General features: G+C 40.6%; 1 protein-coding gene across 2 annotated transcripts in view; it reads right to left on the bottom strand.

The window, feature by feature from the left end:
* The window catches only part of LOC120060942 (mitochondrial carrier homolog 1-like), a 41,899-nt gene extending 30,528 nt beyond the window's left edge, over positions 1–11,371 (bottom strand). The window contains exons 1-5 of one of the 2 annotated variants that reach the window (XM_039010386.1): positions 11,131–11,371; positions 10,434–10,518; positions 10,235–10,341; positions 8,260–8,337; positions 7,206–7,263 (exon numbers count right to left, since the gene is read on the bottom strand). In XM_039010386.1, the coding sequence (XP_038866314.1) occupies positions 7,206–7,263; positions 8,260–8,337; positions 10,235–10,341; positions 10,434–10,518; positions 11,131–11,301 (499 nt within the window). In that variant the 5' untranslated portion in view covers positions 11,302–11,371. The remainder of the gene's footprint in view (positions 1–7,205; positions 7,264–8,259; positions 8,338–10,234; positions 10,342–10,433; positions 10,519–11,130) is intronic. The other variant, XM_039010387.1, reaches the window with a different exon arrangement.
* Between the last annotated feature and the right edge of the window lie 7,721 nt (positions 11,372–19,092).

Genomic DNA, 19,092 nt, shown 5'->3' on the forward strand with positions numbered 1-19,092 from the left:
TTGATCCCCATTATCTGCTGCCAAGGCAGCATGTACTCTTCCTGGGGTCCAGCAAAATGAAGGCAGCTAATAACATTTGAAAAACAGTACAATACATTCACAACACACTGTGTGCCCTCAGGCTCCTACCCCACCACATATCTAAAGTACAAAATCCATGTGTGTGTATACTGCGTTTGTTATCATGTATGTGTATGCATGTGACTGTGCCTATGTTTGTGTTGCCTCACAGTCCCCGCTGTTCCATAAGGTTTATTTTTATCTGTTTGTTTTTTTAAATCTAATTTTACTGCTTGCATCTGTTACTTGATGTGGAATAGAGTTCCATGTAGTCATGGCTCTATGTAGTACTGTGCGCCTCCCAAAGTCTGTTCTGGACTTGAGGACTGTGAAGAAACCTCTTGTGGCATGTCTTGTGGGGTATGCATGGGTGTCCGAAATGTGCGCCAGCAGTTCAAACAGACAGCTCGGTGCATTCAACCTCTCATAAATACAAGTAGTAATGAAGTACATTTCTTCTCCACTTTGAGCCAGGAGAGATTGACATGCATATTCTTAATAGTAGCTCTCTGTGCACATCCAATGCCAGCTGTGCTGCCCTGTTCAGAGCTAATTGCAATTTTCCTAAGTTCCTTTTTGTGGCACCTGATCAGCAGTCCAGGTGTGACAAAACTAGGGCCTGTAGGACCTGCCTTGTTGATAGTACTATTAAGAAGGTAGAGCAGCGCTTTATTACGGACAGACTTCTCCCCATCTTAGCTACTGTTGTATCAATATGTTTTGACCAAGACAGTTTACAATCCAGGGTTACTCCAAGCAGTTTAGTCACCTCAACTTGCTCAATTTCCACAATATTTATTAAAATATTTAGTTGAGGTTTAGTGAATTTGTCCCAAATACAATGTTTTTAGTTTTAGAAATATTTAGGACTAACTTATTCCTTGCCACCCACTCTGTAACTAACTGCAGCTCTTTGTTAAGCGTTGCAGTCATTTCAGTCGCTGTAGTAGCTGATGTGTATAGTGTTGAGTCATCCGCATACAGACACATACAGGCTTTTCTCAAAGCCAGTGGCATTTCATTAGTAAAGATTGAAAAAAGGAGCCTAGACAGCTGCCCTGGGGAATTCCTGATTCTACCTGGATTATGTTGGAGGCTTCCATTAATGAAAACCCTCTGTGTTCTGTTAGACCGGTAACTCTTTATCCACAATATAGCAGTCGGTGTAAAGCCATAACACATACGTTTTTCCAGCAGCAGACTATGATTGATAAAGTCAAAAGCCGCACTGAAGTCAAACAAAACACCCCTACAATCTTTGTATCATCAATTTCTCTCTGCCAATCATCAGTCACTTGTGCAAGTGCTGTGCTTGTTGAATGTCCTTCCCTATAAACATGCTGAAAGTTTGTTGTCAATTTGTTTACTGTAAAATAGCATTGTATCTGGTCAAACATTTTTTTCCAAAAGTTTACTAAGGGTTGGTAACAGGCTGATTGTTCGGCTGTTTGATACAGTAAAAAAGGGAGCCTTACTATTCTTAGGTAGCGGAATGACTTGGGGCACACACTTTCTTTTATCCTTCAAATGAAAATATGGCAAATAAGGAGTGGCAATAGTGCAGGGTGAGCTGCATATAGTGGACTTCCTCCTAGGGCACACCGCCTCAGTGCTAACAGTATACATCTGGTTCATAGGCAGATGATTACTATATAAGATAGCTGTAGGATCAGCAGAGGCATTCAGGGCAGTTAGAGGTACATACATTAGGTTACTTACATTGTGTCTACCAAGGCCCCTGGTGTAATGTTCATTTGTTGAAGCATTATGACAACTCTGCGTCACAATGGTAGGGATTAGTTGAGCTGGGCTTGGGTCATTGATAAGTTAGTCTCTCAACGCATTAGCCTCAACGCATTAGCCTTATAATGCTGTGAAAAGATGATTTGGGTGGATCCCATCCTCCTTATAAAACTTGTTTTGTTTCCAAAAGGTATTGAAATTGTCAACAAAAGTTACACCCATTGAACTGAAATAATCACGTAGCCAGTTGTGGGGAGAAAGAATACTGCTAAAGCGTTCAATGCCACGATTCAGAGAGGGCACAGGGCCAGATATGGGTCTTTTGAAAAGTCATAGTCAATTGATCAATAATATAATCATACATTTTTTTGCTAAAGTCATGTTTTTAAACAATCTGAGCGGTAGATCTTGGCTTACATTTTGACTCAGAAAGTGATCTTGAAAAGTTCGGTGACCACTGACAGAGGACAGAGAAAAGCCCCCCCCCCCCCGATATAATTTGGGATGCTTTTAAGGCGTAGATTAGGGGAATGATAATCTTATACTCAGCAAAAGTTAAATCTGAGTAAGAAATTAAAATGTAAGAAAAATAAATAAAAAAGGTAAAGAAGAAAATACCATTTCTGAACTTAAGCAGGAATATTATATTTTACTTTTGAAGAGAGAGAACAACTACAGGTTAAAACTCAAATAAGCATACTACTTAATGGCATATAAACCTGGTAAACATCTCACAGCCCTCACAAAATGGAAACCCACCAAACCAGTGATAATTTTAAAAAGATACAAATGCATTAATTAGAAACAACAATGCAATGAATACCATTTTTAAAAGCTACTATGAAAATCTATACAAATCCCAATTAAACTAAAGTTGTACTGATCCTACAGCCTTTAGACTAAACAACCTGAAACAATTATCAGCAGACCAAAATATATTTAAAAAAATAAATAAATCACTAAAAACAGAGATCACCCCCAAAAATAAAATGACACACTGTTAAAACATTAGGGCGGAGAAAAGTACCAGGGGGGGATGGCTTTCCCATAGACTTCTATTTAACATTTTGGGACAGAGTAGCTCCTCTATTTACACAGAAGATAGCACACATGCCACTCAATTCAGAGCTTCCTAGTTCAGTGACACTGTTATTTCAGTTACACTGAGCAAAAATATGAAACACAACATGCAACAATTTCAAAGATTTTACTGAGTTTCAATTCATAGAATGAAAGTCAATTGAAATTAGGCCCAAATTTATGGATTTCAAAAAACTGGGCAGCGGCGGAGCCATGGGTGGGGCTGGGAGGGCATAGGCCCACCCACTGGGGAGCCAGGGCCAGCCAATCGGAATTACTTTTTCCCCACAAAAGGGCTTTATTAAAGACAGAAATACAACTCAGCACCTCCCCTACTCACTAACAGGGATGTAATTTGTGCACAAAATGTGAGAGAAATAAACTTTTGTGCATATGGAACATTTCCGGGATCTTGTCTGAAATAAAAAAAGAGCCGAAATAAAATGGGACCAACACTTTACATGTTGCGTTTATATTTCTGTTCAGTATATATTAAAACCAGGAAAATCTGGATAATCCCCTGCTGATTACAAAACCATAAATGTAATAAATTGTGAGAAAAAAATTAAGAAAGCTCATAACCAATAGAATGGCAAAAGTCTTAGTAGATACATACAGTGCATTCAGAAAGTACTCAGACCCTTTGACTTTTTCCACATTTTGTTACGATACAGCCTTATTCTATTATGGATTTTTTTTTATTCCCTCAATCTACACACAATATCCCATATTGACAAAAACAGGTTTAGATTTTTTTTGCTAGTTAATTAAAATAAAAAACAGAAATACCTTATTTACATAATTATTCAGACCCTTTGCTATGAGACTCAAAATTGAGCTCAAGTGAATCCTGTTTCCATTGATCATGCTTGAGATGTGTATATTATTTGATTGGAGTCCACCTGTGGTAAATTCAATTGATTGGACATGATTTGGAAAGGCAAACACCTTTCTATATAAGGTCCCACAGTTGACAGTGCATGTCAGAGCAGAAACCAAGCCATGAGGTGGAAGGAATTGTCCGTAGGGGTACAACAATGTGTCGAGGCACAGATCTGGGGAAGGGTTTTTTATTTTACCTTTATTTAACTAGGCAAGTCAGATAAGAACAAATTCTTATTTTCAATGAAGGCAGAACAACATATTTTTTACCTTGTCAGCTCGGGGATTCGATCTTGCAACCTTTCGGTTACTAGTCCAACGCTCTAACCACTAGGCTACCTGCCGCCACAAGGGTACCAAAACATTTCTGTAGCATTGAAGGTCCCCAAGAACAGTGGCCTCCATCATTCTCAAATGGAACCACCAAGACTCTTCCTAGAGTTGGTCGTCCGGCCAAACTGAGCAATCGGGGGAGAACGGCCTTGGTCAGGGAGGTGACCATCGGTTTTGATGGTCACTCTGACAGAGCTCCAGAGTTCCTCTGTGGAGATCGGAGAATCTTCCAGAAAGACAACCATCTCAGCAGCACTCCACCAACCAGGCCTTTATGGTAGAATGGCCAGACGGAAGCCACTCCTCAGTGAAAGGCACATGACATTCCGCTTGGAGTTTTCCAAAAGGCACCTAAAGGACTCTCAGACCATGAGAAACAAGATTATCTGGTCTGATGAAACCAAGATTGAACTCTTTGGCCTGAATGCCTTTCGTCACGTCTGGAGGAAACCTGGCACCAACGATCCTAAGCACACAGCCAAGACAACGCAAGAGTGGCTTCAGGACAAGTCTCAATGTCCTTGAGTGGCCCAGCCAAAGCCCGGACTTGAACATCTCTGGAGAGACCTGAAAATAGCCATGCATTGACGCTCCCCATCCAACCTGACAGAGCTTGAAAGGATCTGCAAAGAAGAATGGGAGAAACAGGTGTATGGCTATTACAGGTGTGCAGGTGTGCCAAGCTTGTAGCGTCATACCCAAGAAGACTTGAGTCTATAATCGCTGCCAAAGGTGCTTCAACAGTACTGTACTGAGTAAAGGGTCTGAAAACTTATGTAAATGTGATATTTCCATTTTATTTTGTATAAATTGCAAAAAAAATCTAAAAACCTGTTTTTTGCTTTGTCATTATGGGGTATTGTGTGTAGATTGACGAGGAAATGAAACAATTGAATCCATTTTAGAATAAGGCTGTAACGTAACATGGAAAAAGTCAAGGACTCTGAATTTTTACATTTATTATTTCAACTTTTCAGCTGAAATAATTAATGTAATAAAATAGTATACAAATGTCCGAAAGCAAAAATATACACAAATAATACATTATCTGATGAAATTGTTTTAGAAAGGGGCACAAGACATGTCCTCTCTCTCCCCTCCTGTTTGCACTGGCAATTGAACAGCTTGCAGAAATAATTAGACAGGACACAACATAACAGGTATCAGTATTGGTAAATATGAATATAAACTAATCTTATTTGCAGATGATCTCCTGATACACCTGAACAATATTGGCAACTCAATGCTCAGGATATAACATTTACGTGGAATTGTTTTATTATAATGGCAATAAGAACAATAATAACTCATGATCTACAGCAATCCTTTAAGTGGACCATACAAAATATCAAATACTTCGGGTGCTTAAGTTACAACAAACATACAAAGATAACTTTATCCCATTCATTACTCAACAATATGAAAGCAGATCTAAAGAAATTGAATAATCTTGTGCCAATGTTAAAAAGTCCATAGTTATGGGCGGAGTCGGAAAGTTGGCTGTCAGAAGTGTTACAATGTAAATGTACTTTTAATCCGCCTGTCTGCATATTTCAAGACAAGACATATGAGGGTGCAGTGAGATACCTGATGGGTTGGATGATACTTTTCTCATCAATCATATTGAAAAAAAACATATACTTAACTGGAAATCAACCAATCCTCCATCGTTAACACAATGGAAAGGTCAAATGCTTTATTATCGGAATGTTGAAAGTGCGTGGAGACGGAGAGAAACAAAATGGTACTGTTTCATGCGATGTGGAGGAGAGGGATGCGGGCGCTGGAGATCTGAGCAGGTGTGTCGTGGCAGGGGTGATGTTGTGGATGATTGTGAGCGTCTGTATGTTGTCGTTTGTATGTGTATGTTTTGCCTTGTTAAAAAAATTATATTTACAAATATATAATAACCATAATGTTGAAGTAAACTTGGACTCATGTGATGATATGTTACGTTGTAGCCTATAGCCCACCACCATGTGGGAAAAGCATGAAGAGTTTATAGGCCGATTAAATAAACTATGATGAACTTCCTCATATTGTAGTTAAAAGTGCACAGTGAGGGCCAGTGAGGGCCTCCCGGGTGGCGCAGTGGTCTAGGGCACTGCATCGCTCTGGGTTCGCGCCCAGGCTCTGTCGCAGCCGGCCGCGACCGGGAGGTCCGTGGGGCGACGCACAATTGGCCTAGCGTCGTCCGGGTTAGGGAGGGTTTGGCCGGTAGGGATATCCTTGTCTCATCGCGCACCAGCGACTCCTGTGGCGGGCCGGGCGCAGTGCGCGCTAACCAAGGTAGCCAGGTGCACGGTGTTTCCTCCTACACATTGGTGCGGCTGGCTTCCGGGTTGGAGGCGCGCTGTGTTAAGAAGCAGTGCGGCTTGGTTGGGTTGTGTTTCGGAGGACGCATGGATTTCGACCTTCGTCTCTCCCGAGCCCCGAGCCCGTACGGGAGTTGTAGCGATGAGACAAGATAGTAATTACTAACAATTGGATACCACGAGATTGGGGAGAAAAAAAGGGGTAAAATGTATTTTAAATAAAATAAAAAATAAAATAAATAAAGTGCACAGTGATGAGATTCAAATTTCCAATAAATATCGAGGGTATTATTTGAAAGCTGGTGACATGATGATCGTTGCTGGGCTTCCATTATCAAATAAAAATAATCTTTCTCTTATCCATTTCTCATCAGATAACCTACCCTGTCAAATTTCTCAGCGACCACTGTCTAGACTAGAGAGCATATGCCAAAAACAGATTGGGCAAGATTGCTATTTATCGCAACAGTTTCTGTGACAAAGCCATCAGTAGAGTTGAAAATGCGATATAAACACGTTGAACTTCTGATTTTTTATTCGGTAGTTGGAAACTTAAGCTCAAAAGTGCTTTTTATGTGCACTAAGTCATCAAGCACAGATTTTTATCCACAACATGTCAGTTTGATGGAAACTCTCAAAATTCTCATCTTTTTTCCTATGTGGATTTTTGAATATTTGCATGAAAATCTGTTGCATATTGGATGGAAACCTAGCTAGTCTGGATTACAAAACAAAGCTATAAACTCCAAGCCAATAAAGAAAATAAACAGACAGACAATCGCCAGGATTTACCATGGAAGGGATGAGTGGCTATTCTGGACAGGCACTGGATGACCATCTCATGTGAGGTCTTGAGTGAGAGAAAGAGGAAATCAAACTGTGCCAAGTATCAGTGGGCATAGCTATGCAAAACTGCTACATCTAACCCGTTCAGAAATCACCAAGTAGGCAACACTGGAATCTATTGCGAACACTAAAAATAAGACCAGCAAATATAGAACTGCACAACAATGTTATATATCATTAACCACAACATAAGAGGATTTATTAATAACTTATTACAGGTATTATACATATATTAGAAGTCCATGCTTTCATTCAAAAGTTACTGTATTGACGTGTTTATTTAAATAATACACTGAGTAAACCAAACATTAGGAACACCTTCCTAATATTGAGTTGCACCCCTCCCCTTTTGCCCTTCGGACCAGCCTCAATTCGTCTGGGCATGAACTCTACAAGGTGTCGAAAATGTTTCACAGGGAGGCAGGCCCATGTTGACTCCAATGCTTCCCACAGTAGTGTCAAGTTGGCTGGATGTCCTTTGAGTGTTGGACCATTCTTGATACACACAGGAAACTGTTGAGCGTGAAAAACCAACAGCATTGCAGTTCTTGACACACTCAACCCTGTTGAGCCTGGCACCTACTACCATACCCCGTTCAAAGGCACTTAAATCTTTTGTCTTGACCATTCACCCTATGAATGGCACACACGTCTCAATTGTCTCAAGGCTTAAAAATCCTTCTTTAACTTGTCTCCTCCCCTTCATCTACACTGATTGAAGTGGATTTAACAAGTGGCATCAATGAGGGATCATGGCTTTCACCTGGATAGCCCATGTCATGGAAAGATAAGTTTTGTGCGTGCGTGCGTGCGTACATACATACACACACACACATTATATGGATATCGTAATCTTAATACTTCCAGACCAGAATGTCTAGAAAATGGAGTGATAAGGAGCGAATTCACTCCAACCTAATAAACTCAACTGGCTTCACATGGACACACTTGACATTTTATACTTTCATATTATGCTCCCTATCACACTTTGACCTCTCACCTCTTTCATCACTTTCCTGAGGGAGGTCTTCAAGTCGTCTCTGTTCGATACATGCTCCGCCTGCTCTGCTGGAATGGCCTGGAGGGGGAAAAGACGGGCTTAAATACAGTCGTATGAGAAAGTTTGGGCACCCCTCTGAGGCTGCATAATAATTTACTCTGTCGTCACAGAAAATGATCACAGTGGCATGCCATTCATTTTCTAATAAAAGCTGAGTACTGGGGTATTGTCCAGACAAAGATTTTTAGTGTAGCAATATTAAGTTGTATGAAATTAAATCAGATGTGAAAAATAGGCTATGCAAAAATGTGGGCACCCTTGTCATTCTGTTGATTTGAATACCTGTAACTACTTAGCACTGATTAATTGGAACACACAATTGGGTTGGTGAGCTCATTAAGCCTTGAACTTCATAGACAAGTGCATCCAATCATGAGAAAAGGTATTTAAGGTGGCCAAATGCAAGTTGTTGTTCTCTTTGACTCTCCTCTAAAGAGTGGCAACATGGGGGCCTCAAAACAACTCTCAAATGACCTGAAAACAAAGATTGTTCAACATTATGGTTTAGAGGAAGGCTACAAAAAGCTATCGCAGAGATTTAAGCTGTCAGTGTCCACTGTGAGGAACATAGTGAGGAAATGGAAGACCACAGGCATAGTTCTTGTTAAGGCCAGAAGTGGCAGGCCAAGTAAAATATCGGAGAGGCAAAGGCGAAGGATGGTGAGAACGGTCAAAAACAGCCCACAGACCACCTCCAAAGACCTACAACATCATCTTGCTGCAGATGGTGTCACTGTGCATCGTTCAACAATTCAGCGCACTTTGCACAAGGAGAAGCTGTTTGGGAGAGTGATGCAGAAGAAGCCTTTTCTGCACAGGCCACAAACAGAGTCGCTTGAGGTATGCAAACGCACATTTGGACAAGCCAGCTTCATTTTGGAATAAGGTGCTGTGGACTGATGAAACAAAGATTGAGTTATTTGGTCATAACAAGGGACGTTATGCATGGCGGCAAAAGAACACAGTGTTCCAAGAAAAACACTTGCTACCCACAGTAACATTTGGTGGGGGTTCCATCATGCTGTGGGGCTGTGGCCAGTGCCGGTACTGGGAATCTTGTTAAAGTTGAGGGTCGCATGGATTCCACTCAATATCAGCAGATTCTTGGGAATAATGTTGAAGAATCAGTCACAAAGTTGAAGTTACGCCGGCGCTGGATATTTCAACAAGACAACGACCCAAAACACTGCTCAAAATCTACCCGGGCATTTATGCAGAGGAACAAGTACAATGTTCTGGAATGGCCATCCCAGTCCCCAGACCTGAATATCATTGAGAATCTGTGGGATGATTTGAAGCGGGCTGTCCATGCTCGGCAACCATCAAACCTAACTGAACTGGAGATGTTTTGTAAGGAGGAATGGTCCAAAATACCATCCAGAATCCAGACACTCATTAGAGGCTATGGGAAGCGTCTAGAGGCTGTTATTTTAGCAAAAGGAGGCTCTACTAAATATTGATGTGATTTTTCTATTGGGGTGGCCAAATTTATGCACCCGTCTAATTTTGTTTTGATGCATATTGCACATTTTCTGTTAATCCAATAAACCTCATTTCACTACTGAAATATTACTGTGTCCATCAGTTATTTGATAGATCAAAATGAAATTGCTGATCCAAACACCCAATTATTTATAAATGGAAATCATGGAAATAGTCAGGGGTGCCCAAACTTTTTCATACGACTGTAACTTGATATACAGGGTTCTTCCCACATATTGTCACAAACGCATTATTCAATTACATGTGTCTCTCTCATTTGATAAGGACACTGACTACACATTGGCAAGCTCCGATGATTGGTTGGATTATACGCTTTTGTGGCCAGAGTGGCGAGTTTCAAAAACCTATTGAGAGCAGTTGCAGTTATGAGTGATTATGAAGTACCACTCCTCTGGGTCTAGGATCCCCTTACCTCTTTGACTTTACTCCGGACCATGGTGGAGATGGCACTGGACATTATACGAGGGGATAGACCTCGGAAGAGTCCCATCTTTCCGTCGACCCTTACGATGTGCTGTGCTGTGGACAGATAGACATCACAGTCCTATCAACTCTTATTCCCCATATACAGGGTGACAAAGGATGTTAACCCATGGGCAAGACTCACACACCATAGGAGAAGAATCCAGGTAGGTAGAACACTTTCCTCCCAAACATGGTGGCTCCAACAGTTGGGGTGAGGGGCTCATGTCCAATCTGAAAGTACACACAACTCACTGGAAGCAAGCTGGCATACTGAAGGGGAATCATTTTGATATATTTTTCATAGCTGTTGTAGCTGGCTAGGCCCTAGTTGTAGTGGTAGGATCTTGGTACTTGCAGATGGCAGAGGTGGATTCTTGGACAGTTAGGTAGTGAAAAAGGGCAGGCTGGCATGCAGAGAATTTGACCAAATGTAGCTAAGATTGAATGCAAATAATATCAATTTCGCTTTATCTGTCCTCCCCAGACACACATACTTATGAGAGATAATATTGGCTATGCTCAACACTTGAGGTTTGACTGGGGGTGGGCAAAGCCAGGACTAGAGACGATGCCATCTCTGACGTTAGTTATTTAGTTAGCAAACTAGCATGATGGAAATACGGTAGAAAGGGGGGTGAAATACCAAAACATTTATAAATAAGCTAACGTTAGGTCTTGACAGCAAACTCCCTAGCTAGCCGGCAAGCAAACTCAAACACCCCAATCATAATCCTGAAAGAGGGACTTCAAAGTGATAGCCCTCGTGCTTTCTGGCAAAATAATGAATAACTCAAACCAATGTAGATTTGGCTAAATCGAGTAACTAAGTAACTAGCTAGCTACCTGAATTAGCAGTTTGACATACAGAAGCGGGTGTGTGATCGCTGTCACCCCGGCTCCGAGAAGCACGATTGCCGTGTCCATATCCACGGCCGTCGCGGACGCATCCTGGTCAAATCTGAGGGGCTCCCTTCGCCCACCTGTATCGCCAGACAAGTTCTCAGGTGTCACCATTTTCACGGCGATATTGAGAGCAATTGTCCAGTCGACAGTTCCACAGGCTGTGCAGGGAATGGGATGCGCAAAACAAGAACATGTCACGTGATTCCGTCGAGGATCAAAACAAAAGAGGCGGGGCTACTTTACCTCCCTGTGGAAGAGGAATGAGCTGCATGCTCCTTTCTATCCAGCAGATGGGAGTGTTTGCTTCATTTTCTTTTGACAGTACACTACAGCTCAGTACAAGAGCCTAGCTCTACTGCCGAAGATGAACCCATATTCATATGCCATGTAAACTTCGATGACGTAATTGTGAATTGGAAAATGTGAAGACATATGTGGGTCTCGATTGTCCATTGTATATAATCTATATATACTTGTGTTCCCTCATGTACTTTCTCTATTGATTTGTTGTTAATAAAAATATATATATTAAAAAATAAAAATATTATTAAAAAAATATTTGAAATAAAAATAAAAATACCTATGTGGGTCATTCTATGAAAATGGTGGCTTTTTGAACAGCCAACTTTGAGAAATTGTAATTACTTTTTTTTAAATCAAAACTTAGTCAGATAATAGTTAACCACTTAACATTATAAATCAACATAATTGACAGGTTAACATATATATATTTTTTACCACATTACATAAACAAATGCTTGTGCTGCCATATTGTCACTGGTGTTACCTATATTTTAGATGACAATTCAGGCTTTCTAGAATGTAATTTCAGGCTTTAATTTACATATATAATCAAAGACAGAAAAGGTTAATGATAATACTAAGAAATTGTTTGAATTAGTAATAACTTACTTTAAACATGCATGTGTAATGTTCTATTGTCTGACATGTTTCCATTTATACTATTGTTTTTTGTTTTTGTAACATTAGAAATAATTGAGGGTGAGTCATCAAAATTGAATGATCATATCCTTAAAATGTTTACTAATGAATGTAGCAACAGTTAGGTAGATACAAAAACCATATTCAATTAAATTGGGCAACTCTGATGCCAGAACACCAACATGCCATAAAGTAATACCAGTGACGCAATGTAACACCAGTGACACAATGTAACACCAGTGACACAATGTAACACCAGTGACACAATGTGAAACCAATGACAAACATAAGATTACTTCAAATACATTTTAACAATTTATTAGTAATATTTTTTATTACAAATAATTTCAGATTTAATTTAATATGAACAATAAAATGAGGGTTATTGGTCAAAGATTAAGACCAAAAGATGAAGCCTATTGACTAAAATGTGTCTTTCATAACACAACATTGTCATGCAAACATATTAAACATGTCCACTAGAACATTAGAAACACTAACATTGAACATAAACTAAAACTGTTTTCCTAACCACACTGATACGAACATTTTGTATGCAGTAAAACATGTTCATGGAATGTTTCCTGTATTGTTCTTCACTTTTACTTCAGGTATGTTTGTCTTTGCCATGCTATTGTGTTGCGCTCATCACTTATCATCTCTGAGCCAATCTCCATTGCTTTCTAGCTACTGACAGCTTCTTCACTTGTAGCCAGTGCACATCTGCCACTTTCACAGTCAGGTGCTCCTCCAAGTACTTCCAGATACTGTGACAAATTTGAACTGATCTTTTGTTCACTGGCAGCTGCTCTGGCATCAGACAAACAATCTGGTTCTCTCCATACCAGATATCATCTCTTGGGCTTGGCCAGTAGAACTTGTTGGTATTATGTTCTTCAACCTCCAGTATAATGCCTGGGATGTTGGTCGTAGTTCACAATACACCACTGTCCACTGTGGTGAGACTCGATGACATCTGGACGAAGTGGAGCTGAGGTATCTAGATTGACGAAATCTGGTTGATGTGGAGGTGAGAGATCACAGCCATTAGCCAGCATTGTCGGGAGGGTGACTTCTTGGAGTCCATAACATGGGCAATCCCACACGCCTTCCGCTGCATGGCAGAGACAACTTCTGTCTCTATATTTTAGGATGCCAGATGTGATATTTACAACCTGGTGCATTCCCATGGTTCCTTTTATGGTAACCAGAGATACCTCAGACATCTTCTGTGCCTTTCTTTCCACCTTTTCTTCGCTGACATAATGCAACTGTATTTGACTGCCAGTCCCTCAACTCCTGGTTGAAAGACATTGCATCCGTTATGTCTATCCCGTGGCAGACCAAGAGGTAATATGTGCTCAATTTAGGGAGATTTTAAGCAGAATACATAATACAAAAACAATTACAAACATCTAAAGTGCTCAATTTTGTTTATTTTCCTGAACAATGTTTATTTCGGCCTAGCTCGTTTGTCGAGCTCTGTTTCGTGGCTTCCAGGCTTTGTATGAAAAACCAATGCTCAGCTCACACAACTTTTTGAATTTCTTTATCAGCTTTCCTGTCAGTATATTTACAAACCCCTGTTTGGCTTTGTCTGCTTTCTCTGCTTTGTACTTTGCTCTTAGATCCCCCAAGAGAGCATAGTGGAAGTTTAGAGTTGTTCTAATTGATGAAGAGGCCGGGCAGCCTTGTAGAGTGCTTCTCGTCTTCGTTCTTGGACTGTCAAGGTCTTGATCTTTAGCCTGCAAACAGTGACAACATTTTTGTATTTGTGGTGTAGTCTTTTGTACTTTTCCAACTTATCTTGCAACTCTTGACGTTTTCTTCTGCCTATCTGTGCTTCTCTCCTGCGCACTCTCCTTGGATTCATTGTCTGTAAAGATGTAACGTATAATTGTATTCGATTTCCAGTGTAAGATGCATGCAACATAATACAAGCATGAAATCCTACTCTGTCACGCCTATCAATAAAACTACGTAGCTTGTTAAAACAGTATATATATATCAATTCTCGTGCCATGTGACAAAAATTGTATAGGCCTACTTAAAGGGATAGTTCATCTGAACTACGAAATTACATATTGGTTTCCTTACCGTGTAAGCAGGCTATGGACAAGGTATGTCACCAATCAATGCTTCGGTTTTGTGCCACAAATGTGCCGCAAAATAATTAGCATTTGAAACAGTGGCCAGGTAAACAAAAGCATAGCTTGCTGTCATACCTTGTCCATAGACTGCATAGATGGTAAGAAAACCAATATGTCATTTTGTAATTTGGGTGAACTATCCCTTTGAGTCTACAATACGTAAAACACTAAACAAGAATGGTGTTCATGGGAGGACACCACGGAAGAAGCACAACAAAAACATTGCTGCACGTCTGAAGTTCGCAAAAGAGCACGTGGATGTTCCACAGTGCTACTGGCAAAATATTCTGTGGACAGATGAAACTAATGTTGTGTTGTTCGGAAGGAACACACAACACTATGTGTGGAGAAAAAAAGGCACAGCACACCAACATCAAAACCTCACCCCAACTGTAAAGTATGGTGGAGGGAGCATCATGGTTTGGGGCTGCTTTGTTGCCTCAGGGCCTGGATAGCTTGCTATTATCAACGGAAAAATGAATTGCAAAGTATATCAAGATATTTTGCAGGAGAATGTAAGGCTATCTGTCAGCCAATTGAAGCTCAACAGAATTTAGGTGATGCAACAGGACAACAACCCAAAAGACAGAAGTAAATCAACAATAGAATGGCTTGAACAGAAGAAAATACGTCTTCTGGAGTGGCCCACTCAGAGTCCTGACCTCAACCCGATTGAGATGCTGTGGCATGACCTCAAGAGAGTGGCTCACACCAGACATCACAAGAATATTGTGGAACTGACACAGTTTTGTAAAGAGGAATGGTCCAAAATTCCTCCTGACTGTTGTTCAGGTCTGATCTGCAACAACAGAACATGTTTGGTTGATGTTATTGCTGCCAAAAGAGGGTCAACCAGTTATTAAATCCAAGGGTTCACATACTTTTTCCAACCTGCACTGTGAACGTTTACACGGTGTGTTCAGGAAAGACATGAACAATTATAATTGTTTGTGTGTTATTAGTTTAGGCAGACTGTGTTTGTCTATTGATGTGAACTAGATGAAAATCAGATCCAATTTCATGACCAATTTATGCAGAAATCCAGGTAATTCTAAAGGGTTCACATATATATTTATACAGCGGGAAGAAAAAGTATCTATATTGTCTGAATACACTGTATATACAGTATATATACTGTGCATTCGGGCAGTATGAAGACACCTTGACTTTATCCACATTTTGTTATGTTACAGCCTTATTATAAAATTGATGAACATTTTTATTTTATCAATCTACAAACAATACCCCATAATGACAAAAGCATAAACTGTTTTTATTGTATTTTTATTTTGGGAAAGGTATTAAAAATTTAAAATAACTGAAATATGACATTTACATAAGTATTCAGACCCTTTACTCAGTACTTTGTTGAAGCACCTTTGGCAGCGATTACAGCCTCGAGTCTTCTTTGGTATGACGCTACAAGCTTGTCAGACCTGTATTTGGGGAGTTTCTCCCATTCTTCTCCACAGATCCTTTCAAGTTCTGTCAGGTTAGATGGAGTGTCGCTGCACAGCTATTTCCAGGTCTTTGTAGAGATGTTCGATCGGATTCAAGTGCAGGGTCTGCATGGGCCAGTCAAGGACATTCAGAGACTTGTCCCGAAGCCAATCTTGCGTTTTCTTGGCTGTGTGCTTAGGGTCGTTCTCCTGTTGGAAGTTGAACCTTCACGCCAGTCTGAGGTCGTGAGCGCTCTGAAGAACGTTTTCATCAAGAATCTCTCTGTACTTTGCACCTTTCCCTCGATCCTGACTTATCTCCCAGCCCCTGCCGCTGAAAAATATCCCCAAAGCATAATGCTTCCACCACCATGCTTAACCGTAGGGATGGTGCCAGGTTTCCTCCAGAAGTGACGCTTGGCAATCAGGCCAAAGAGTTCAATCTTGGTTTCATCAGACCAAAGAATCGTGTTTCTCATGCTCTGAGAGTCTTTAGATGCCTTTTGGCAAACTCTAATCAGGCTGTCATGTGCCTTTTACTGAGAAGTGGCTTCCGTCTGGCAACTCTATCATAAAGGCCTGATTGGTGGAGTGCTGCAGAGATGGTTGTCCTTCTGGAAGGTCATCCCATCTCCTCAGAGGAACTCTGGAGCTCTGTCAGAGTGACCATCAGGTTCTTGGTCACCTCTCTGACCAATACCCTTCTCCCCGAATTGCTCAGTTTGGCCTGGTGGCCAGCTGTAGGAAGAGTCCTGGTGGTTCTGTCAGGGGTTCACCTAGGGGCCATGATAGGGGCTGTACCAAATGTTTGACGTATTATAATAATTGAATATGCTTATGTTGTATTAATAGAAGGGGAGGGGTTATAAGACCCCTCCCTCCTTACATTTATAGGTCCTAGACTACAGATTAACCATATATATATTCATTATATAGGTTTAATATTGTTCCACAGTTTTTTTAGTCTCTCTGCCTCTTATAAAGAAACGGTATGAGAAATGTGTGACTGAGACAGAACTCTGCAGGGGAGTATAAGAGATGAGACTAGTCAGACATTCCACTATGAATCAACTTGGAGGAGTGGACATTTACTGCTTAGCCCTTAGAAAACACTGGAACTATTGTATCTCTCTTGCAAGTTTGTATAGCTGTGTATGCATGGGCTTGGTCTGATGAGTAAAAGGTAATGACGTATGCAGTGACATCACTAGGGCTGGACTTCGGGCTTAATAAAATAACTTGAGACTTTTCCTATTTTGCAGAACTTACTCGGAAACATGCGTGCTATGTCCCTGTTGTCAAATTCTATCTGCAATTGCATTAATAAATGTTTTTGAATGATTTAATTAAAGACATTGTCTGAATGCTAATTTCACCAATGAGCCAATAATTGACAAGGAAAACGGAACGAACCCCAACAGTTCCAAACTTTTTCCATTTAAGAATGATGGAGGCTATTGTCTTCTTGGGGATCTTCAATTGATGCAGACATTTTTGGGTACCCTTCCCCAGATCTGTGCCTCGGCACAATCCTGTCTCGGAGCTCTACGGACAATTCCTTCAAACTCATGGCTTGGTTTTTGCTCTTACATGCACTGTCAACTGTAGGACCAGGTGTGTGACTTTCCAAATCATGTCCAATCAACTGAATTAACCAAAGGTAGACTTCAATCAAGTTGTAGAAACACCTCAAGGATGACCAATGGAAACAGGATGAACCTGAGCTCAACTTCAAGTCTATAGCAAAGGGTCTGAATACTTATTAGGTATTTTTGTTACTATTTATTTCGGAACGTATATATACAGTGCCTTCAGAAAGTATTCACACTCCTTGACTTTTTCCACATTTTGTTTTGTTACAACCTGAATTTAAAATTGATTAAATTGAGAGTTTGTGTCACTGGCCTACACACAATACCCCATAATGTCAAAGTGGAATTGGGTTTTTCCACATTTTTACAAATGAATAAAAATGAAAGTATTCAACCCCTTTGTTATGGCAAGACTAAAACAGTTCAGGAGTAAAAATGTGATTAACAATTCACATAATAAGTTGCAAGGTCTCACTCCGTTTGCAATAATAGTGTTTAACATGATCTCTGTACCCCACACACCAATTATCTGTAAGGTCCCTCTGGCGAGAAGTGAATTTCAAACACAGATTCAACCACAAAAACCAGGGAGGTTGTCCAATGCTTCGCAAAGAAGGGCACCTATTGGCCCACTTGGTAAAATAAAATAAAAAGCAGACATTGAATATTCCTTTGAGTATAGGCCTCATGCCGCTCAGGTAGGAGGGTACCAGGAATAAATTAATAAAAACAAAACTAATGAAAGAGCCCTTCTCATAAAACTAATGTGTGCCCTTCAGGAGCACACAGACACCAAAAATATCCCTGGCATCAATATTTTAAACTGGCTTGGCTCGCTATTACAGCAACACCAATTTCCATTTAGTAAACCCGGATACAATTCCTATGGAGAGGGGTGGCTGGAAACAGCCAATGACTCTGCCGAAGTCGGCCAAAAGCTCCAGCACTGTGTTTGTTCACGTGAAAATCAGGATATACCCCATATGTTTGAGCTCCTCTGCAAAAACTTGTTACAGAGTCTAGCCTTGCGGTGAAGTAGAGCATGGCAGTGGCCGCACTGATGAGCTGCAGCTTGGAGAAGTAGTGGTGCATGTCATAGACAAACAGGTAGACTGCCATGAAGAGACTGGTCAGGTAGGAGTATTGGAGAAGTAGTGGTGCATGTCATAGACAAACAGGTAGACTGCCATGAAGAGACTGGTCAGGAAGGAGTACCACCACCAGTGAGTCCTATACGAAACACACCACACTCTTTAGGTTCGGCTCAATCTGTAGCGGCACGTAGGTAAAATCACAGAGGAAGCCAGGCCAGAACAAAAAGCCCAACTACAACCAATTTGTTGTGATAATTGCGTTATTTGCTTTATAACCTGTTAGTTCATATGCCTTGCCAGTTTTATATAGGCCTAAGACGAAGACAATAAGAAGACACAGTGGCAGAATAAATTCAACCGCACCTTTGTTTCATCATAAAACCTGAGATCAACATCTGTCCAGTGAAGTCTACAAAGCATATTGCATGTAACAAACAGTTACAGTACATGACCTACAGCATGGTCAAGCAAATGAAGTAGTCTGACATTTTCGGACTACTAAACAACTATGGATTTAGATCCACGGAGAGTTACCGCAAGTTGCAAAGAAAACAGGAGCTGCCTCCACTATTCCAGCACCATTTCAACATCATCTAATCACCTCTGCTTAGTCTAATACAGTGACAACTAAGATACCAAAAACTATTTAGTCCAATCAACTAAAGCTAAATATTATGTAGCTGTC

This window comes from Salvelinus namaycush, chromosome 16 (genome assembly GCF_016432855.1).
Source record: "Salvelinus namaycush isolate Seneca chromosome 16, SaNama_1.0, whole genome shotgun sequence".
In the NCBI taxonomy this organism is placed as follows: domain Eukaryota; kingdom Metazoa; phylum Chordata; class Actinopteri; order Salmoniformes; family Salmonidae; genus Salvelinus; species Salvelinus namaycush.